At 40.7% G+C, this 23,765-nt stretch overlaps 1 protein-coding gene across 1 annotated transcript in view; it reads right to left on the reverse strand.

Annotated features, from left to right (window-relative positions):
- LOC131791047 (fibrocystin-L) overlaps nucleotides 1–23,765 on the reverse strand; it is a 42,524-nt gene that overhangs the window by 17,392 nt on the left and 1,367 nt on the right. Inside the window, exons 3-26 of the mRNA XM_059108360.2 lie at nucleotides 18,896–18,970; nucleotides 18,650–18,785; nucleotides 17,981–18,083; nucleotides 17,547–17,604; nucleotides 17,174–17,264; nucleotides 16,965–17,015; nucleotides 16,754–16,836; nucleotides 15,884–15,994; nucleotides 15,560–15,670; nucleotides 15,186–15,272; nucleotides 14,625–14,899; nucleotides 13,973–14,224; nucleotides 13,084–13,600; nucleotides 12,636–12,829; nucleotides 11,855–12,146; nucleotides 11,175–11,465; nucleotides 10,342–10,619; nucleotides 9,577–9,832; nucleotides 8,335–9,162; nucleotides 7,739–7,803; nucleotides 7,053–7,186; nucleotides 6,499–6,614; nucleotides 3,983–6,079; nucleotides 194–3,509 (exon numbers count right to left, since the gene is read on the reverse strand). Of these exons, the coding sequence (XP_058964343.2) occupies nucleotides 194–3,509; nucleotides 3,983–6,079; nucleotides 6,499–6,614; nucleotides 7,053–7,186; nucleotides 7,739–7,803; nucleotides 8,335–9,162; nucleotides 9,577–9,832; nucleotides 10,342–10,619; nucleotides 11,175–11,465; nucleotides 11,855–12,146; nucleotides 12,636–12,829; nucleotides 13,084–13,600; nucleotides 13,973–14,224; nucleotides 14,625–14,899; nucleotides 15,186–15,272; nucleotides 15,560–15,670; nucleotides 15,884–15,994; nucleotides 16,754–16,836; nucleotides 16,965–17,015; nucleotides 17,174–17,264; nucleotides 17,547–17,604; nucleotides 17,981–18,083; nucleotides 18,650–18,785; nucleotides 18,896–18,970 (9,817 nt within the window). The remainder of the gene's footprint in view (nucleotides 1–193; nucleotides 3,510–3,982; nucleotides 6,080–6,498; nucleotides 6,615–7,052; nucleotides 7,187–7,738; nucleotides 7,804–8,334; nucleotides 9,163–9,576; nucleotides 9,833–10,341; nucleotides 10,620–11,174; nucleotides 11,466–11,854; nucleotides 12,147–12,635; nucleotides 12,830–13,083; nucleotides 13,601–13,972; nucleotides 14,225–14,624; nucleotides 14,900–15,185; nucleotides 15,273–15,559; nucleotides 15,671–15,883; nucleotides 15,995–16,753; nucleotides 16,837–16,964; nucleotides 17,016–17,173; nucleotides 17,265–17,546; nucleotides 17,605–17,980; nucleotides 18,084–18,649; nucleotides 18,786–18,895; nucleotides 18,971–23,765) is intronic.

Raw genomic sequence — 23,765 nt, forward strand, 5'->3', positions numbered from 1 at the left:
CTTTATCTGTAATCCATGTTTCCCTTTGATATGTTATCATTCATGAATGATCCTTTCTATTTTCCTTCTCTCTTTGATTTTCTTTCTATCCTTAATTCTGGAGTCATGCAATAGATAAAATTTCTAAATCATATGTTAAAGCATATTACAAGCTCAAAACCCGGAAAATATTCATATTGATTGTTCTTTTTACCTGGGATCGTAATCATCAACCCAGCCTTCCTGTCCACAGCGTTTAAACTCGACATTTTCAATCCTGGCACTGCCCCGATAATCTATTCCTTCAATTGCCGTTCGGCCAATCAGAACTCTGCATCCAAACGACTGGTCCCAAGCATCAGCTGGGTTGTTTGCTCCCTCCACTAAGAGATTTCTGGTCAGTAGTCCCACTTCTGCTGCTAAGGTATAAGTCCAGTTACCCGCCGTGTGGGTCTCGGCAATGTGTTTATACTGGAGAGCTTTGTCCAGAGTCAAATTTCTCCCGTTCTGTGAGATGGCTTTTATAATGAACTTCTCTGTTTGCTGTGGCTCAACTGTAGTTGAGGTAATAACAATTTCATCGCCAACAATCCAGTCGACGGACTCGGATAGTATCACCGAACAATCTCCAGCTTCAGCAGTAACCGCCAAATCAGTCCAATACACACTTTTTGGCCGCCCGTGCATCCACAAGAATCCAAATACGGCAAGGGCCTTGCTTCCAACATTAACATCCCGCAAAGGAAGGTCCTCACTGTACACGTTGCCTTGGAGGCTGATCATGAAATTCGACAGAAAGGGCTGGTCCGGCCATCCTACGATCAATCCTCCGGTAACAAAGATAATAGACGCATTTAGGACCATACCAGGTCTGTCATCTATCTCGAGTGTTCCATATATCAGCAGTTGGTTCAGATATGGCAATTCTATGTCTGCCACCATATACCAGTCAGACTGTATCATAACGTCACTCCCGTTGGTCGGCAGCCTTCGTCCATAACCGCCATACATGGGTTCAGTGCCCTCCCAGTCATCCACATTGGACCAAAGCCGGACTTCTTCAGGTCTTCCTTTAGGGGGAGGGGGTGGTACCGGTACTATACATTCCTCATAAAAACAACGATAAACTCGCACAGTGATATCTCGGGGCAGTATGTTGCCATTTGGTGTATGAGAACTATTCTTACCTGACGCAATGTATGTGAACACCTTGGTCTCGTTTACAAAGCTCCAGCTCCCGTGTTGAGAGTTCGCCGGCGGAGTGATGTCTGTTTTGTTTTGATGAACTCCAGTAGTAGTGAAATGATCAGGCGTTTGCACTAACCGGTGCTTTATCCAAATATTGTCATTTTCTTCCATATCGTAGAACATACCGCTGTAGGTGATGTTTGTTATCTGCCAAGCGTTCTCAAAAGTGATGTTGTATTCTTCGCCAAGTATCAAAAGCGTGACCCAGCCTTGAGGATGTGTCGTGCACTTAATACAGAAAGGCACCACGTCCATCCCATGTCTGTTTTCCAACAACACGTTTTTGCTCATTAGAGATTCTGGTGCAGCCTTATTAAAAGCAAATCTCCTGAATTTCACGGTAGAGTCGCAGACACTTCCATTGTGAGGACCGTAGCTATCCTGGGGAGAATAGAAACAATGGCCTGGTGGCAGATTCGCGTTTAGTGGCACGACGCTTCCGTTTGGATAACCAGTCAGAGTGCCATCTAGATCGACTATGACCGATTCATGACTCCAGCGGAAAGAACTTCGGCGTGGGGAGTTCACAAAACGATTTTTCATCGCGTATGTACTCCATCCGCCTTTCCTCTTAAATTCTTCACACTGAGCGCAAAGGCTGTAACAAGTACAGCCTTCTCGGTCGAAGTTCACGAAGGTGACGTTATCAACAACAAGTTTGGAGAACTGTGGTAATTTTAAGCCTGACGTTGTACAATGTGTGTTGCTGCGTATTTTTAATTCCAGTCCTTCACTCACTTGGCTGTGACCGACGATAAGTGCATTTTTAATCTTGGGACCCCCTCTCGGAGCATCGGCGACATCGACGAATACGTATTCAATACCAGCGATATCATTATCGAGCATTTTAAAATCGTGCATTTGAACGGCTCCTACTTTGACGGCTTCTGCTCCACGCATGTTGTTGTAGGCTATAAAAGAGCCAAACACAGCAGGCTTGACAATAATTGATTTACAGCCTCCTCCTTCCATGGGATGATAAACCGGAAAAATCCACAACCCATAGCGTCCAAACGAATGAGCAGAGTTGTTAAAAAACTCGAGCATGAAGACATTTCTCGGACAGTAATCTGGTCTAAAAGACGGGCCGTCTGGGTGCTCAAACATCTGATACCAAAAACCAAAATGGCTTCCTCCTGCGGCTGCATTATGACGTACGGTGTTGTTGGCATTCGTTACCCAGTAAGTTGCTGGAGTTATGTCGACATTCAAAGCAGATGTGGAGGCAATAACAAATATACCCAAATTGTATTCGACCACGTTACCAGTTTCTATGCCGTCTTCCATGAAGAAGCAATTCCCGCGGACATTAAATACAACATTATGGCTAACATGAAGGTTGTGAATGCCATGCATTGTAATGGCACGGTTGAAGCTGTGATGTATTGCGCAGCCGCGAACATATGAACCTGAGACGTCGCCACTGAGATGAAAATGTATCGGATAGCGACCAAGACGGAATGCTTGTCCTGCATGTGAGATTTCTGCGTAACTAAACCTGGCTGTCACCAAGTTCTTACTTTCCTCTGGAGCATGAATCATGATCTGTACACCAAATTCATCGCTTCCAACTTCTTCGCCAAATTTTCCTTGGAAGCATGTCTGGGTCTGAAACTGTCCTGGTCTAAATTCGTCTTCGCAAGCTTCGATTATTTCTGTCCATGCGGAGTGTACTGAGCCTCGAACCCTCACGTTTCGCGTCAGTAAACCCACCTCTGCACGCGTCTCCACTACATGAATATTATCAAACGTCTGGACGATAGAAATGTGTTTGTACTTCAGCGGTGGCGAAACTTCCAAGGTGTAGTTATCGTTGAGAACGGCTGTGATGGTAAGCTCTTCAAACTCGCGCTGCGATTTTCCAGTTGGTGCTAGAATGATCTGATCACCTGGTTTCCATGTGACCTGTTTGACAAGATGAAGTCGGGTTGCGCCAACCTCCGCCGTGGAGCTTAGATGTGTCCACGTGATCGGGACATGTAGCCCATGAAGATCAAGCTTTCCTTCGCGTAGCGCAATGGTCTTGGTGCCAAACACAGGCATCTCTCTTGAACGAACATGGCCGTGCAGAGTGATAAGTGCCTGGCCCGGAAATGGGTCGTCTTCAGTACCTACTTGGAGGCATCCACCATCGGTGATAAGTATGTTTTCTGCTTGCAAGTGAAGAGAAGGCTTTTCCATGTCAAACATTAGTGCACCTCCTTGTATCAGAAGAAACTTTAGAACCGGTGTGTCTTGATCTAACAGAATCGTCTGTCCCTTCTTTATTGTCACGAAAGTACCTATGAATTATTAATTGCAATGAGTAAGCTAGGGATCCATCATGGATCATTCATAAGCTTCTTTAACAGTATACCCTTTATCACTGCTTAACCAAGCGGCCAAGATGAAGCCTAAGAGGCTGTCAGAGAATTCAAGAAGGCCTAACCTACACCATTTCCCATGGTTAAACATCTTATTTTCCGGTCCCAGTTACCCACTTGGTAAGGTAAGCCTCACAATGCCGTTTAAACTCTGAAAATACGGTTGAAATTTTATCTCAATTACCAAAGGGAATTTGCATTTATGTACGCAGTTATGTTGTCTCTCATGAAAGGTCTTATCATGCTCTCTGTGAGGTTTAAATGAAGGAAGACATTTATAAGAAAAAATACTTTCCGCGAAACTACAAACCCATGCAAAACATTGACACCGATCTTGAAATGTATTCTAGAACTCCGGCTCAAGTCAATCCGTCGAATAAATGACACGTTACCTGCTTCAGGGGGGTTATTGTAGCCCCATGTAAATTGCGATGACCATACGTCGACGTAGAAGAAATATGCTGCTTCATCTATTGCCTTCCCATTGTTTCCAACCTCCACTCGAACTTTAGTCTCAATGGTCTTGCTATGAGGTCCAGTTTTGCAAAGGATGACTGTGGAATTTGCGAAAGTAACCGTGCATTCAGTGCCATCTATGGTGACAACATTGTCGCTTTGGGTATTACTGAATCCTGAGCCTTGTATTGTGAGCGTGGTTCCTCCACCTGTTCCTCCACGGGGTGGAGTGACAGAAGTTATTTGGGAGGTCAATGCCACTTTGTAAGTAAATCCCATGCCAATGTTCGAACTTAAATCGTTCAAAGCCATTTTTATGTTGCATATTGTATCAGTAACGTCCAAAACATGACTTGGTGCTTCGCAGGCCAATTCCGTGGTTGTCGTGACATGGGTCGGAGAAAGAATACACACGTTCCCACAGATTCTTACTTGTGCAGATGGATCAAAGCCATAACCTTGGAAAACAAGAACTCGTCCACCTCCGTAGCCGCTTTCATTAGGGGCGACACTCGCTAAATGTAAACTGTACGTGAAGGAAAGCCCAGATGACGCTCGTCCTTTCCCCGGAACCAGCACGTCGACATCGTATGAGCCAGCAGCGTGAGCTGCCAGCGTACACTCTACACTTCCTTCTTCCGAGTTGATCACTGCGCATGGTACATCTCCAATGTGAACTTGGACCGCGCTGTCAGGGGGCGAGGCATCCAGGCCACTCCCGTAGATGGTCAAGATATCCCCACCTTTCCCAGTGGACGTTGAAAGGGAAACCAGCACAGGGGTAGCGTCCCCAGTATATGCAATGTCTTTTGGCGGAAAATCCAGTGAGGTGCCTTCAGACTCGACGGTGACTTGAAGGGTTACTGCATTACTGGGAGAATGAGGTGGTGTCACGCACTGGATCTCCCCATAAGTTACCGTGACTATCTCGCATATTTCTCCTCCAATAGCGACGCTAGTTCTACCTGGTGTCGGATTAAATCCATTTCCTGTTATCGTGATGGTTAGGCCTCCATTTTGGCTACTTTGTGTTGGGGTAACACTTGACACGATCGCCTCACTTACAATTAGGTCTTGAGCACCATTGAACTGGGCGTATCCTTTTCCGGATTCATGAAGAGTCACTGTGTGATCTCCAAAGACGATTCCGGGAAGAACACACTTAACTAGTTGTGACGCGACTTCTGTTACACCACAATCTTCATTTCCTATTGTTACCGTCACGTCTAGAGCTCTAGACGGAGGCTGTGACATCTGGAAGCGAAATTCTGTCCCTGAGCTGATTATTTTAGCAGGAGTCGCCATAGTTACTACTGGTGTTCTTTCAGCTTCAAACGTGTACTTGCAGTCCGTAAGGTCAGCGGCAACGCACACGCTTGTCTCACCATTGTTTGTCACTGAGACTAGTTGTGCTTCTTCAGTACTTGCTCGGGTCGTACAGACTATTTTATCAAATGATGCAGTTATAACATAACATTCTGTTGAGCCTATAAGAACAGTATTGTTATTGTTAGTGCTACTAAATCCATCGCCTGTTATCGTGAGCTGTGTGCCTCCCGCTTGAGACCCGGTCTTTGGTGAGAGGGCCGTAACGGTCGGCTTCAACACAAAGTGAGTTGCTTCACCTACATCTGCCCGGACAAAAGCGTAGCCGCGATTTAGTACCCTAACAGATACATGGAGTGGTACACCAGCAACGGGAAAACTCGCTGTGTTTAGTTTGCAAGTGATCTCTGTCTCGCTAGATGAAATCACATCACAGACATGAGAGCCAAACTTTACTTTGTTGTGGCACGAGTCGTTGCTAAAACCACGGCCATTTATTGTTATTATCGTGTTGCTCGTGCCATTGGAGGGCGTCACCGAGGACACCTTGGGCGTGCTGCATTCTGAGTAAGTAAAGTAATAGCCATCGTCTCCAGGGTTCTGAGCTGCCTGAGAGGAATTGCACTCTGGAAAACTATCTGTCCTCCCAGACTCGCATGTCGTAGAGGGGACTGAAGATGAGGTTAAATTATACATTGCTTCAAAACCTAAATAAAATTAAAAAAATTTATTTCACTCGAGTGATTTTTTCTGTACAGTAAAGTGGAAAGAGAATAGGGCCCAGTTGTCCCAAAGCAGATTAGCGCCAACCCAAGGTTGAATTTTAACTCAGGTTTCTTTACTCCTTCTTTCAAAATCTTTTCTAAATAATCGTCACTATTCTTGTCAGAGCTTCCAATCAAATTCTGGACAAAAAGAATTACAATGAATTTTTTTCCTAATAAGATTTCACAATACCCCTGGGTTATCTAAACCCAGCTTTGAATAACCCAACCTAGAAAAAGAGGCGAATTATTTGCCTTCCTTCAGAGCACCCAAACATACCACACTGTGTGCTGAGAGGGTCGCGGTCAACTTAAACACTGATTTAATTTCTGCTTCATTTGTGAGGTAGAATTCTTCTTACCATCAAGTACGAATTTTATTGGTCCGCTCTGAGTTCTGAATGACAGAACTTTGACAATGCCTTTCATAGTGACAGATCCGCTTCCGGCATAGAAGTACACTCCTGTGTCCAAGAACCTATGGAGGGAATGTACAATATTATTGCCAGTACCAATGAATTTACGATGTTCATTTTTTGTTATTATTTACCAGTTAAACAAATACTCGACGCTCTCAACATGAGCAAGGAATGTACGGTTATCAGAATCAGTAGATTAACATAATACAAAAAAGGAACTAAGCTATTCCTGATCGTCGAGTTATTAGATCACAATTTTCACAGCGGCTCAATTCCATTTTTTTCTTTACTTTTCCATCTTCTTCTGATCTCTTAATGCAAGAATAGACGACCCTTGGAGATTGGCTCAATTTTTTTTTGCGATGATCAAAACGAGAGATTTGTTCAACTGCGGCGACACAAGAAGTTTACTTTATCGTTAGATATGGCAGATCAAAACGGAATGTTTTCAGCCATTTTTTCTTTTTTTTTCTAAATCATCGGAACATTTCAATTACCTATGACTGAAACTTCCAGTCTTGGAGAGAGCATTGCTATGAAAACCTGACCCATCGTACTGAACTGAGGAAGAATCTCTCGTTTGAAAGACGTTAAATACAGCCTTGGAAAGTTCCTGACCGGCCCAACTCCACTATTGACCAAAAAATAGGTACAAGCAAGTGAATATATGAAAAAGTAGATGAATAAATAAATGAGGGAAAGTGAACATCACAACATATTATGACAATGTTAAATCGCATTTTTTAGCTTAGTATGAGGATTCGGTTGGTTAGCAAGGTCACGAAGAAAGGGAAGGCTTTCTGTTTCTACAAATGAATTACTGGTAATGGGTGAATGCTTAAAAGTTCTCAAGGTAAAACAGCTGTACAGAGATACACATGTTCATAGAAAATTTTTTGGGAAAAAGGACGAAAGTGCACTGGATAATCGCGAAAGGTAATCGGGATATTCGGTAATCAATGAATTCTGATAAGTCAAATAAATGAGTAAATTCATCAAACCCGCGATGCCTCCACTTTACACGAACGTTTTTGAAAATTTCCCTGAAATTGTGAGGTTAAGGAACTTTGAACTGAAAACTTCTTTTCGGGGATATCATACGCACTTTTACTCTTTTTAACGACAACCTGTCTACAAACAGCCGTGCATGCCATTGATTCATCAGTATCTCATCTCAAGTTACCTTCACCGTGTCGCCTTGGTAACAAGTCACGTGTTTCGGTGACCATTCATATCCAAGTCCAAACTCTGAAGAAAGAAGACACGAAAAAAAAAAAAAAAGGCTTGTGTCAATATAGCATGCTTGCAAGGATTATTCGTTGGTTATCATTCCGAAAAGGAGTCTGCAAGTAAATAAGCTCCATTCAAAGTCATCTCGCTTTTAAAAACCTGGAACCTCTTGCTACAAAAAATAGCCTGCATTGCAGGCGTCTTATTTGGGTGAATTAACGTTAAAAAGCTCGCGTTCGTTTATTGAACCGGCTATGTTTGATTTGGAGATGTGGGCAGGGGTATTTTTGACCGTCGCTAATCCCCTGGGTACAAATTTCTTTCTCTCCCCAGTCTTCCGCTACCATTGAATCAAAGGTGGCGGCCATAATTTTCGCTAACAAAAGCACTCGCTCGCCAAAATTACGCCTTCTCTGCAGGCTATACAAAAAAGGGACAGCTGCGTATTTAGTTGTTTAATTTTATACACCACAAGGTTCGTGAAATGGTTGATAGGGGTTCTAAAAACTGGTCAGGGTTTTGCTGCTAAAATAAAGAAGGTAAACTAACCCGGATGACGTCCACTGTTGTCGACTTCCGCAGTTTGAAAAATATTCGTTGTTTCACATATAACATGCGTATCATTGCATGACATGACTCGACATGGTCTGCCTTGTACAGTAACGACAGCACGTGACACGTTAGACCCAAAGCCCCTTCCGGTTATAGTAACGTGTGTTCCGCCTGCAACCGAGCCAATCAGAGGGAAAATGGAATGGACCTCGAGTAGGTATTCGTAAGTGCTGTATGCGGTAGGGATTGACGCAAAACCTTTTCCTGATGTGAAAAGCCGAATAGCAAACTTTCCTGGAGCATGAGGTGGAACAAGGCAAGTGATTTCTACCCCAATACGGGACTGAATCACGCAATTTTGATCTCCTACTTGCACGCTGGTCTCGTTCAAAAAACCGGAACCAGAAATGGTAATTATCTCTCCTCCGCTGACACTGCCTCGAAGCGGGCTTACGCTGGTGACGTCAATGGTGAGAGACGAGTCGTATTCAAATGCATCTGAAACAGTGACAGAACTGTCATCGACTGAAATGTCTACAGAAACTTTTCCCGCTGAATGTGCAGAGGTTCTGCATGTGATTTGGGACATTGTGATGGTAAGAATATCACAAGGGGAACCGTCAAGCGATACTGACGCATTTTCTTTCTTATATCCGAAGCCACTGCCAGAAATGGTGATCACCTGTCCACCGGCTTTACTGCCACTGGCCGGATTAACTGCCGTAGCACTAATGACGTAAGTAAAGTTAAGTAGCTGAGTGTTGTCTGCAAGACCTTTGCCTTTGACTAGAACCTCAACTAAATGTTTTCCACCGGGTCCATAGTCTGTGGGGTTAAAAAGATAGACAGGATTTCAGAATGAAAATTTGAATCCAAGATTGGCACCTGACGTCTAAGCTAAGTGCACCTGTTTGAAGCACAAAGGTACGTAAAAAGTGATGTGTCACAAGTAAGTAACGCAATGAAGGGAACTGACCACTTGAGAAAGTAGGCTTGACATTTTCTGATTGAGCAAGCGTATATCCGAAAGACAATGTAGGAGAGGCTTATTAAAGTTTAAAAAAAGTGCTAAGAATTTAAACAAGAGAATGTTTAGAACAGGAAGCAGGTACACGTCATCATACTATACTTATAAAAAGGCCAATAAGCATTACAATGAAATCTATATATTTCATGTTTAACAAGTAGATAAATACAAAGATAAGGTGCTGAGTAATAAACAACCACAAGGATATCTACCTGCTCGACAGGTTATGCTGCCAGTACTGCTGCTGATGATGACACAGGTGGAGCCACCTATCGTTACAATATTGTCGTCATTGTTAGAAGAGAATCCTGTGCCACCCAAAGTGATTTCTGTCCCGGTGCCATCGGGGCCGCCGGGACCAGAGTCCGGTGATATGGACGTCAGCGTCGGCGTTTGGTCTGCGGAATACTCAAAAGTGCAATTGTTGCCCGAACACGATCCTGTGATTTCGTTCACCACGACCACAACCTGAGTAAATAAAAATAATAAATGAACGCATGGGCGAATAGAGAGAAACCGCTGAAGTTGGACGATTCTAACAAGAAAAGAGGAGACAGAACTAAGCAGGGATAGATGGAGGGGTTCAACAAGGAAACATAGCACGGAATCTGTGATGAAATATACATGAGCGTTCTTTTAGAAAATTGTCCATTTCCATCATGATTATCACTGTGGAGAGAGGAGGAAAATTCCGAGCTAGAGAACCAGCAAGCAATTAGAAACGATGGAAAACGAACCAGAGGGAAGAATAGATAACGACAAATAGACGGGGAGCCGAAGAAGAAACTACATATGGTGGGCAGAGATAGACGAAGAAAAGAAGGATTTGAGGAATCGTCGGATAAATGGAACAGAGGCGGGGGGGGGGGGAAGGTTAAGGAAAGGGAAATATAAAGATGCCAGATTTGCCACGACGGCATAACTATCGTGTTTTTTTCCATGTTATTTTGTTATTCAACGACTCGCCGATCACTCACCTGAGTTTGGTTCGACGGCACTCGTAAGAATTCACCAGGAATTGGATCCATAAATAAGCCGCCATCTTGAATGGTAGTCACTGTTGTGGTGACTTGCACACCAGTGAGTTTGCTGTCGTTGACCTTGACTTCAGGATGATTACCTCCGTGACTCTTCCATGTGAAAGTCCATTCAAATTCTGCACAGTGCCCAGATCGTTCAACTTCAATTATACCTTCCTCAAACTCCTGCTCCAAAAGATCTTGGAGTCGCATTGCAGTTATGTTGACTGGAATGTCTACAAAATCATAAACAGTGCAGGTAAAAATACATAAAGTGGTAAGTTTCTAAAGAAATTGTGGTGCTGCGTCGGTGGGAGAGTATAGCAGGTATCGCTCTGACGAAGGGCTAACGCTCGAAACGTCAGCTTTTTTACCCTTTACGGTGGCTAATTTACGTTTTCAACCCAGTTGTTAACACTAAATTACCAGGTAAAAATACGACACTCTTGATCGGATAACAGTCACTAATGCTCTAGAATAGAATCTGATAAATAACGGTGTTGGGTGTTAAACAGGGCACATTATGTCCTCTTAGAAACCGTCTTGAGACTTACAGAGATGATTAAAAAAAGTCTCTGTTATTCATTTCCACTCGCGCCTGTTGAGTATAACCAACAAATGGGACAATGACACCTCCCACTCCGAGCGTTTACTATCTCATAATGTATGATGCCCGCTCGTAAAAAAATTGTGCCAAATTTGTCTTAATTTTTGTCCGCTGTCTCATAAAGAGTTTGCTCGAGCTATTTTTGCCATGATATGAGAGTTTTTTTTTTCGGAAAACCACTCACCCTTAATGACATTTCCTCTATACTCGATGTCAAACATTCCTTCTATTGGAGGTGAGGCTTCTTGGACCCTTCTTACTCGGACACTGGAGTTGAGGCCCGGCGTAGTATAGGTGACATCATCAGGGCTACCGTTCTCATTCCCGGTGTGCTCTACAACGGAAAAGAGCGGCATAGGGGAGCCGCAATTTGCGGGGAGGAGGGAGATAGTCCAGTTCGTCTCTGTAGTCTTCTCTATTTTGTAGTCCTTGATGATAAAACCATTGGGCATGGCACCACTGCTCACCGGTCTCACTGAAAAAAAATGGATACATGAAACAACAAACAACGTCCATTATTTCAGTAATTTACATTTTAATGTTAATTTTAATATTTAAACACTGAAAACAATCCACATCTGAAAGTTGGAAAGTGAATGGCAAGTTGGATTTTTCCCATGGCATTTTATATACTTGCAACAACAGGTGCGTTTTTTTCCTGGTTGGCGCGCGCATAATAAGATAGAAAGTGAACAGTTAGCCCGCGTTTCAATGATTTTTTTCCACACATAGAGCTTTTAAAATTCATCCCCCATGTCATCACACACATCAGGCAAAATGCGAACTTCAAAGTGAAATTTCATCTTCCTATATCCCTCCTTAGCTCCTTCCACTAAATTAATAAACTTTAGTTTAAAAATTTACCTAATAGTTGATTTTTACCAATCCACACATTATCCACGAACACATCTTCGTCAAATCCATCAAGGCGGCTGATTTCAATTTTGTACATTTCGACACTCATTGCCTGATCTCCAAAGTCCTCGTTGATCTTTGACCAGACATCTATACATGAAAATCCCCAGATAGAGAGATGCGCGGAGCTTCTAATAAAGCTGTACAAGCGTGTCGAGTATCTCTCTTCATTGTCACTATCTCGGTATTTCACTCGAAAGCTCACTTGCTCTTTTATAGGCCCTTTGTAGGCGAAGCAAAACTAAATGGAGGGAAGATGAGAATCAAGAAGACTTGTCAACTCATTAGGGGGACTTAAAATGAAGTAACCTTTATTAGCTCATTTAAAACTGTTTTCTATCCTGACATGACTTTGTATGATATGCGCGCTAACTAAATAACTAAATCTCTCAATAATTGGTTTTGTTCATGCAGAATGTAGGCCATTCAGACATAACTTAATTGTAGCCTTGTAATATACAGGCCCTTCAACTCAAAGCTACAAGCAAGACTTTCATGCTGTAATATTCATTACGTTGTGTAAGCTACTATAACTCTTATGCTTTTACTTTTTTTTCCTTTTATGGTCACGAAGTGCCTTGAAGTACTCGTGGTAGTCGGTTTACGTTGCTGGTTCCAGTGTAAACTATTAGTTTACCAGCTGTTTACTCAAGTAAGGATTTAAACAAATGTACAAAAGTACTTCGGCAATCGTGTATTGAAAAGGATTTTACGTCAATATTGAACTTACCCATTTGTACCTAGAGACTGGATATGCACTTTGAAGGAAGTCATTCAAATATGCCGAGTAATCAGCTTTCCATAGAATTGATGGATTCTTTAAGGCCTTTCTTCCGCAAAACGCTTGCATATCAGAAACTCTTTCACCAGTCTCACCTCCGAAAATATTGTCTCCCTCGTAGTCTTTATAAAAGATACGCCCGGCTAAAAATTCGAGAGAGCAAGAAACAGGAAGTTCAGTTGATATGAAACAGATGAGTTAAAGTTCTGGGTTTGTAAAATTTTTCAACATTTTTTTTACCACTGTTGGTTCTTTTTGTACTTGTACTGCGTGCAATCGTTAGTGTAACTCTCAATCTTTACGAATTTGACTCTAGAATTTTCCCCTAACTCTTGAAATGTAGCTCCCTGGATTTTAATAGCTATGAAGAACGTAAAGAAGCTTTTTGTTAACTTACCCAAGGAAGATTCTTCGCATTCAACAGAGAACCAGCGTTTAAGAGCTTTCTCGATCTTATCAATACTGGAACTTGGCTTCAAAGCAATGGATGGTACACCACCAATAAAAAGCTGAAAATCTTTGGCGGACTGTCCCTTCACGTCGCGAGTTATACTTAGGTCCAGGGTTTGGTCACTTTGTGCAGTTCCGTTCAACAGTTCGATTCCTCGCGGATCTTTGAAGCAGAACCAAATGACGAACACTGTGGCATTTCCTTCCGTCACATTAGCAGCAGTGACGTTAATTTTACCCCGGTCCTTAAAGACATTCAGTTCATTCAATCTTTGCGCCAGTATCGAGCTACTGGTGTCTTTTAAGGACAAAGTTATCCTCTCATCAAGGTAGGACAACGTGAAGTTATCACTAGTATTGTTACAAGATGTGATGTTAGTTTCCACGCACTGCAATGGCTGAAGAGAAAGGCGTTGCACTTCGCAAACTCTCTCATCTTCGTTCCAGTTAGTGAAGTCCAAAATCTAAAAGAAGATTTTAAAAAGTTCAGGGATATTTGTGAAACAATTTCATGCGGAAAGAGCGGTAGTGAAAGAAGTTATAAATATCGAAAAATTCTTATTAAGGCATTCTGCCTACATAAAACCAACAAATAATTCTCGGCACCAACCAAGAAAGAAAAGTGCTGACAAGAATTGTTCCCCCTTCTATGGAATTCGCCCTCATACCTTGAGAATGAAGAGTTTTATTATTATTTTATTAGATCTTACCCCGAAAGAATTAAAAAAAAAAAAAAAAACATTTGTCTCTTATTTTCTTTTTTTCGCCTATAAACATTTACCATACGCAAAATACCATCCCAATCCTACATGCTCGAACTGAAAGACTGGTCAAACCTGTTTATCCCAGAGCACAGACGAACTGATCCTGATTTTTTGTTTTTCATCTCTTGCAGCACTAACTTCAGCGTTGGTGTGTTGAGTCTTCTCCATTCCTACTCGGATTTTCATGTGATGGCCACCACTATAGTCATTGTGGTATGCCTCAATATAGTACTGCTTGCCTGCCTCCAATGAGATCGGTTCAGACTCCTGTACGCTGTTACTGTTCCAGTTACTTGTTGCTGATGAACAACTCGCAATCTTCGTCTAAAGAAATAATGGATAAGATATGAAGAGTCTCGTTATTTTCATGTGGGAACCCAAAAGCAACGCTCAGGGCTGTTCCATAATGACCAAGGTAAGGTGTGCGAACGCGGTAAGGTGATGGCAACAAGCTGCTGTTGCTCCTGACGCTGAAATGCAAAAAACGTCCGATCTACCACAGGAGGGGCTAAGGAATTTTGGTACAGGATTTTTAAAAGATTATCATCTTTATAAATGTTCTGCTGTTCACCGAATAACGCAAACTAAATGATTGGGCAAACTAACCGTGAAATACATATTAGCACGTCGTTTTTTTGAATTTTTTTTCTGGCCAGCCAATAAATTGTTTGAAAACAAACTAAGAATCCAAGAAAGAACAGCACAATGGTGATGGGTGCAATACCTTGCCAGCGGGGTCCCCTGTCAAACTAAGATATAACTCGCTGGCGTCATCTGATAGGATACCGAACCTATACACGTCATCTTGAAACGGCACGAAATAACCAGTCACCCTGGCGCTATAACCGGAAGTTCTTTCCCAGGACATAATTTCCGGTAAGCTACTTTCAGTCAAGTACTCAAAGTGATAGTCAGCGGCAGACGATTCAAGGGTAGCAATGTCTGGTAGGTTGGACTTCACGGTTGCGGTCCAGATTTCACGAAATAGACCACGAGACCCTGACAGGTAGGGAAAAAATTGTTAATAACAACTTAAGTTTCTCCACTAACTGTCTTCAAGATCAACTCATTAAACCTGAAAAGAAACCTACGTGCAGCTTTCACTGCGAAATAAAAGCAAAACAAGTTTTAAATTATTGAAAAAGAGCTTCAGAAAATCCAACGAACTGAATGAAGTAACTTTCAATTTAAGAATGCCCTTGTAATTTGTGAGTTGTTCAAAGTAATAATTTTTCCTGAATTCTGTTTATTATGCAGTACTGCCCTTCATTTTGTAGCTACATACCTGGGTAGTTGCTTCTTACTTCCTTTCTTGCTCCTGTTCGGCATTCGATCTGCGTCAAACTCGACGATAAAACTTCACATTCAACTCCTTCTCAACAAATAAAAAAATTGAGAATTAGGTTCAAGTTGAGAAAACGTCTGAATTTTTTTTTATCAAAATTGCAAGTGATAAACATAATTTATGGTTTAAAGGTTTTTATCCAAACTTTTCCTTAGAGAGGCTGGGAACATCAACTTTTTATCAATTCGGTGTCGAAGATATTTTCTAAGATCACTTGGAAAATTAAATCATTTTCGGTCATTTCAATTTAATGCTAGATTCTTGTATTCTAGTTTTTCATCAGCCTTTGTTTTAATTTTACAATGACAAAATACCTGCAACAAAAACTTTGACGTTTTTGGCGATGTCGCTAAAACCTACTCCTCCAATTGTTATAACGGTCCCGCCTAGAAGACTACCAGAAGACGGCGAGATGCTTTGAATATCTGAAGGAAGAAGATCAAAATGACACAATTAACAATTGATTAATGGGCATGCGTTTGATAACAGAAGTAGACACCCCTCGCGGGTCTTGCAACCTCGTTGCTTGTATCCATAACACATATTGAACAATGGATTGGTTGTTTTACTAAAAAACATACCCATATTTTTTTCAAATTGACTACGGGCTAGAATTATTTATTACTTTACAAGGATACCTGAATGTGTTTGATAGAGATATAACTCTTGATTTCCATCTACGCGCCACAAGTCCTTATTCACTTTTGACCTTCCAAGTAGTGAAACCAAATAAGAAGCCGTGTGGGAGCCTGGAGAGAAAACAAGGGGTTTAGTGTAGCAAAGTTTTTATACTTAAAGGTTGTACTTTGATATTTGACCATTCTGCGTTTAGGAGACTTTTGACATATTCACTGCTGCATATAGATACAAATAAAATGAAACTTGTTTTTAATTAGCTTATTGAGATTCTTTAACAGTTCTGAAAGTTTCTGTAAGAAATTAGAACATTGCATTGCGAGTCTTGTTTAGTTTCACTTTTATCGTGTCACTTTGAAACCAATTTTTGTGAGTAAATAACTCAATATAATTTTTAACTTCTTATCATCCTTTTTCAGTGTTATAGGATCAAACGGCTGACATACGACATGAAGAATCCGTCATCATGTATCACCTGGGGCGATTGAAAGATTTTGGTTGTGTCGCAATAAAATTGACCTGATCCCCCTAAGGCTCTGTAGTTTTCTAATGATTCCCCCCCCCCCTGCGTCACTTTCAATCAATTTACCATACCCGCCCGCCCCCCCCCCCATTAATTCTTTGTTAGTGACAACTAATCCCCTCTCCGTTCCCCCTGAAAAGCATGAGATCCCTCCCAGACGATAAAGAATGACTGATCCCTGAGGTAGGAGGAAGGGATCAATATCAGTATCTGGGCAACTGCCCACCTACCCCTCCCCTAACCAAACAACAGTCTATTGATAACAAGTTAGGGTTAATGTTGGGTTAGGGTTAGGGTTAGGTGGGCAGTTGCCCAGATACTGATATTGATCCGGAAGAAGTTCACTTACCAGGAGTACGTGTTTTCGGTAAACACTGAAATGAGCCACGACAATTCGGAGTCCAACCACAGTCGTCTATTTCCGCTCCAAACCTGAAATATGTAAAAACATACGAATTGGTTTTCTCTAACACTCCATGGAAAAGGATATATCGTAAACCTGTGCGTTTCCATTCCCTATGATCGGATCTCCCTAATGGTAGATTATAACAACTACTTACAATTCGTTTGTCTCGTCGTTGAAAGGATTGCACTCAAGACCAACGTAGACTCTGCAAAAAAGTATCATAAAAACCACCTTTATGACGTTGATTTATGATAAGTTTGTGAATACCAGAGTCCCTTAAGCCAGCGAGGGCCACCACTTATCAAGTTTAAAGAAAAAAAGGCTGAAAGAAGAATCTGTGTGAATTAAAGTTAAAACTCTAACCTTGTAATTTCCTTGTTATCGGGCGAAAATCCAGGAGAAAGTCGGCTGAATTGGGTGGTATGAATTTTTCCAAAGATTTGAACGGGTGTTCCTTGCAACAAAGAAGTAGTGGTAGATTATTGTGTTAACCGCTTAAATAATTGCTCTAATATTATGTGACTATATGTGGTTGAACTCCAGGTCACACTTGACATTGCAATGGTGTGAATTCGGCCTCAAGTAAAATGGACTTTTCGAGTGATACGTTTCCAGTATTGCTGATGTAGTTTGTCGTATTTGCCACATTTCATTAGTATACATCATATGACAGCATCACCATCATCAATTTGTATCTAAAGATCAAGTACTTAGACATTCAATATGTTGTATATACCTGGTGTTGCAGCCCGAGGACTGAAATCATCGATGGTCGGAGTTCTCCATATGTAAAACTACAGTTAAAATGGTAGATGCGATTAATAATTTATAACTTGGTTACCATCATAGATTTTACTCCAGTGTCTTATAACTACATCAAGGAGTGCTTCTAACTTTAAAAAAAAATTGTCAACAGAGGTTTTGAATTCTAGAAAACTTGGCAATTCTCGACATGCCGTTGATAAAATAGGTTATTTGATTTCTTGCGCAGTTTGGATACAAGGATTCGGTTACCTCACGCAGTAAGGGCAAATTTCAGCACGAGAAGTGGAAATGTTTCCCAGATTTGAAAAAATAAATGAAAGGTCTTTCATCTACATATATTATTAAACTTATAACTGCCATCACAGCTCTTAAAATATGCTCTCAATTGAGACCAGGAAATTTTACCTGGAATGTACATTTCTGACGACGCCCGCAATACCTTGTTACCAATGCTCCATTTACAAACATCACCAGTTCGTATTCACCATCAGTGGCTGTTGGTGATGGTCTGGATAAAAGGAAAAATTGTGACCAAATGAGCTAATTGGCTGACTAACTGACTGGCTGCCTTGCTTCTGATCAATCGACGAACTCTCTGGTACATACACTGACTGAATGACTCACTGACTGAATGAGTCACTTACCGAATGACTCACGTGCACTGAGTGAATGACTCACTGACTGACTACCTCTGACTGACTCAATAACAGTAACTGACTCTCTCTCACTGACGTCAGTCTGTGAAAGTTAGCCTGCATAGTGGGCATATTGTTTTCGAACAAGGATTGAAGCCGCCATATTGATTTGTGAGATAGAGGAAAGCCTGGAGAGAACATGCCTCTCTATCACCTCCTTAGTAAATTATTGTCACTCGCCCCAGGCTTTCCTTGACCGTACTAATCCACTGCTGATGGCTTGAATCACTGATCGGAAAAATAAAATAACTCGATCGCTAGAAAATAAGCTCGCTATGTGGCATATGTGAAAGTGAAGATCACAAATCTGAAATTCTCAACTACCCTACTCTTACTCCGTTTACAAAGCAACTCTACAATACAATTTGAAGTAACCTACTCAGTCTCGCAGCCAATTCTTTTTTCGGACACATCTGTAGGTGTTATATGACATTCCACCTGATGTTTATCTGATTTGAACAGTATTTTGTTTCCCAGTAATGGATCATGAAAATTAAACTGATCATTTGCAAAACCTGCAAAAAAGAGCAAACATAAATTGTTGATTAACCGACGGCTCGAAGTTGAATTCACATTGTTCTTGCTGAAATTACTAGACATTTTCGATGTATATAAAGCCACGCACCTCTCCCATGTACAAAGACCATGGTACCCCCTGCAAGACTACCATAAGTGGGCTCAATGCTGTATACAACTGGGTCTGCAGATGAAAATGATAGGTTCATAAATTTCATTGATTTTTTTTCATCAGTGCATAGGAATATGAATATTTATTGACATGCTACAATGATTTATACCATGCAGTGAAAACTACGAACAAGTGCCATTATTGATCGACAGTCGACAATGCTGTTTGACAATTGACGTGTGAGAGAAATGTGAGTACTGTAACGATGGTTTGACGCTTGGCAGTTGCGATAGTTATGAGTAGGCAAGATAAACATTTATAAGACAGGCAATGAACATCACGGTGTTTGCGAGGATAACGAGAGGATAACGCGGTATTTGCAAGGATAACAAGAGGATAACGCGGTATTTGCGAGAATAACGATTTCTGGCACGAGACGAAAATTCGGTAAGGATGACAGGAAAAATTGAAAATAAATGTCTATGGAGGATAAAAAAAAACAACAGCAAAGGTGATTTGTAGCCTAGTTCTAGCATCTATGTGTATAAGTTCAAGAAGTGTAACTTTGGCGAGGCCAGGACGTCTGGATTTGAAGTCTACTCAGTGTTTTTATGCCGTATTTCGGTGAAATAAAATCCCACTAAACGATATTGCACTGCACTGATCTTAGATTTGCAGTGCGCGTTGCTTATGTTTTCAAAGCTCCGAAACTAAACGGTTTAGGCATTATTCATTTTCTTGTTCAGTGGACCCCTGCAGAAAAATCGATGACCTTTATCGAGCTTATGTGAGCTAAATTTGGCTTGTGTGAGCTAAATTTGGATTATTTTTAAAAGCAAATATTGTATAACAAGCAAAAAAGAATTTGAAACTTTAAAAAAAAAACTTGAAATTAACAGATTTATGGAAAAACTTTTCTTCAGCTCTGCGGCAGTAAATCGGCTGATAAATCCGTGATACATTCATGAGTAGATCTGGCTTTTCCATGTGCCGGCTTAGTTTTGTGTGTAATTCATGCATAGACACAGAAAATTTTTCGCAGAGGGTGTTCCGTAAACATGATGACGCTGCGTTTTGCGATGTTGATGTATTCAGAGCATTGAAGTCCTTCTTCTTAGTAAATATGATTTTCTATTTTGAAAGCGATGAAATAACTTGATTTGATATCGAAATTAGAACAAGCGAATAACAAGTAGAAGTATTGTTATGTAACGGTTCTCCTCAAGTGGAAGAGCTTTCGAGAAACATAAGGAGGCCATTGTAAAAAATAGCTCCCACCCGAAACAAACCTAATGTGCGAGCATTCTTTGGATTTAAGTTTTGTTCTCTCTCTAAAGGCAAATTATGACAACTTCTAACAACTGAGTTTTTATTTGGTGCGAGGGTAACTCCAGCACTTTCATGCACACGCATTCCGTTGCTTATCATTGAAATGGACCGCTAGTTCCTCTCTGAATTTAATTGCAGTCACTTGACCCTGGAAACTGCTGTTTCCAAGGTCACATAATAATAATGGGGTGACACTAGTGGAAACGTGGAGGAGACGGGGGGGAGGGGTAGGGAAAGGAGTAAGGAGTATGCTTCTCTAAAGGCTATCAATTTTTGTCCATACTGGTTTGAAAGTTTGAAATTGGTCACAGATCTGAACTGAGTGACTTTTTTGGTTAACACGATACGACAACAGAAGTTTACTCGCTTCAGTACCCTCTTAATTAAATCTTGCGCAAAGTGACGCCTTTTGAGTGTCAAAACTCAACTTGTTTCCTAATTAGCGCTTTCAATCTAATAAAAAACAACTATCACAAATTACATTTTTCGTCCTCAGCATTAAGTTCAAAAGATTTTGCACTTTACTCTTTGCAGTCATAATTGTTTACTAATCATATACTAATGAATTACTCCAAGTGTTAAAAGCCTAACCACCCTCTGAGATCAATTAGATGAGAAGACCCCCCAGTGTGACTTGTTTATGAGTTAGCTTTAAGTTCAACCTTAAGATAAAAGGCAAAGTTTTTTTTACACATATTATTAGATAGTAATTCACTGATTTACAAAAAGTTGTTGAATACATTGATGTCGCTTATTAATGAGCTCCTCCTCCTCCAGCTGGACGAATTAAGAAACAATTCGCCGAATCATGAGTCTTTTGATGAAAAAAAGAGTGGAGCTTTTAGCTTAAAAGAAATGTGCATTTTAATCTAGTAAATCTTCTGCAATCAAACATATTCAAAATAGTCCTTATTCAAATTGTTTTTCTATAAAAGAAGAGATCAGGAATGAAAAATGTCTTTGTCTTTCGTGAATTACGTCTATTGCATACCTTAAAAAGAGTTGCGTAGCAACATTGATTCATAAATTTATAACACATCTTCCCCTAAAGAATAAAACTCGATTCACGCTGCGGATAACTTTCTATATTTGGCTCTTTTTTTTAAACAAACCGTCTGTGACCTAGATATCTAAAGCGTTACATGATAAGATTTGGATGGCACTTTGTCTAATACCTTCGTTAAAAATGAGAACTTTTTACAGCAACAGTTCTTCAGTAACGAAAGTAGACAGCTATCACAAGGCCAGGGGTTACTCAAAGAGTCACATCAGTAAACATGACGGGTTTGGCAGCGGGATTGCAGACACTCAACAATGTCTATCACTGTGTGTGTAACCTGGTTACTAGGTAGACTTTGTTTCTACCCAATTTTCTGACCTGCCCCTTGGCTACGTGTAAAGCTCACAGTGTAAAGCCCACACCTACAGTGAACCGATGCTCTTTGCCGTAGTGAGTTTCGAAAAAGATGGTGATTCTGTCGTCTGGAATTCTTCGAAGAACGACAAATTTCGAAAGGTCACGGCCAATCACTAACGGGGTTTACTTGCCTTTCAAAGTGATACAACTCTTTATCTAGAAACAAATTACCCTTCTCCGAAAATTTTAACTGTCATGATTCGTGGTTACTTGAGAGGTTTCGATGCGCGCTTCCCATTCGCAATATGATGACATGTTCGGCTCAAAATTGACAAGACGCACATAGTTGTGTCCATCGCTAGTTGAGAAAACAAATTTCGAGCCAAAAAGTTCAAATGTTAATTTTTCTACGATAGACTTAGTCTATACTCCTTTGCGCGGTAAACACAACTTAAATCCTACTGTTTTAAGAGGCCTTATTTCTTAAATTTATGCGTTTGCAAATAAGATTTGGCTTACTCTTTATGGCTGCTTAAAGTTAAAGGAAAACGAGCCGGTTAACCAAGACACAATGATTTTTTAATAACTTAAGAACTCACTAAATCTTCTCTAATTTTTATCCGTTAGTTTCATATTTTTTATGTTTTCTTGAAGCATACCCGCTGGCAGTAGGATCTTGCCAAAGCCATTCATATTTAAAAAGGGACGTCGTGTGCTAACGATGAAAATTATTCGAAAAATCCAATCACCAACATGTTAATATCTTGCTGTTACGTCAAAGCGCATTTTGATATCAAACAATTCTCTGCAAGATAATTCTCACCCTTTCAAAGAAACCTTTGTTCCCTTTCCGAGTTTTGACTATTTCGAAGATTCTTTTAGACGCTTGGTACAATAAAATGTCGCGGGAGGTTATATTTTCATAACATTGAATATGTGAAAGTGAAAACATCTCCCCAAAATAAAAGTTTCAACTTTGGAAATGTGCTGTTATCGGGAAACTTTGATGGATACAAAGAAAATCGAGGGGCAGTTTGCAAATTAAGAATAGAAGAACGATGCTTTATTGAAGAAATATACTTTGATAGAGTACCAAACAGAAGCAATCGAAAATAGCTTTAATTTTCAATTTCTTTAATGCACTCCCGGCACTTCACAAAAAAAAAATATGCGGTAAAAATAATTCTTCCTATAACTATTTCTATCTGGAATTTGCGACTGTCTTCCGGTTTATTCCGTCAAAACTTGCTCTTAACTTAAATTGGGCGAATTTTGTCACTTTTCCAAACAGAATACGATAAATTACAGATTCTATTACTTCTAGTGTTTCTCTCGTTTTATGAGCAGAGCAGATGTGTTTCCTTATTACTGAGTCACAGTCTATCGCCACGTTCTCCGTGATTACTGTTCCCTTTCACATATTGCTGGGCTGGTGGCGGAAAAATGTAATGCCCCTTTGAACACTGATATGCGTATTCTCGACCATGTTAGTCGAAGAAAAATTTGTTACGCGCAGCATTTGCAAGTGCAGATGACTTTACAGCAACACCTCTCCAGGGCTCATGAGAATTTAATTCAAGAAATTTCGAGCTTGACAAGCGATACTGACAGTTTGCCATTGCGAATGTAACTGCAAAAAAAAATTTTACTTTTGAACAAGAGATCATTATCTCTCATCTTGACAACATTTGTCGGTGTAAGAGCGGATTTTCTCTGTCTTCGTGCCGAAACACTCACCAAGAGCATGTATTGGGAAGTTTGTTCAAGAACTGATATTGGCCAACTTCACCAGTTGTAAACACCGTTGTTAGTAGCTAATTACTTATCTATTAGAGTAAAATTAAGGTATTATAACTTCTTTTGAAAAGTTTTGGACCTAAGAGACGAAAAGGAGTTAAAAATAAGCTGCTGATGGAATAACATAGTTGGGGCTTTCCTTAAAGAATAAAGTCATCTGAGGATTGATTCGCACCTCAGTAAACCGTTACGTCTTTGATGTAGAGAGCGAAAAAAGTTTCCTAAGAAGGGAAGAATTTCTGGCCGAAGGCAGTTTTTTTTCTAATTAATTCTCAGTTAAACATGACAGACAAAGGAAGTTTCCAGAAAAGTGTCCAAGAAAGAGAGAAGAACTTTTCATGCGCGTCGCATAACGACCTTCGAAACATCATCTCTTCTTTGTTC

The sequence above is a fragment of the Pocillopora verrucosa genome, chromosome 8 (assembly GCF_036669915.1).
Source record: "Pocillopora verrucosa isolate sample1 chromosome 8, ASM3666991v2, whole genome shotgun sequence".
NCBI classification, from domain to species: domain Eukaryota; kingdom Metazoa; phylum Cnidaria; class Anthozoa; order Scleractinia; family Pocilloporidae; genus Pocillopora; species Pocillopora verrucosa.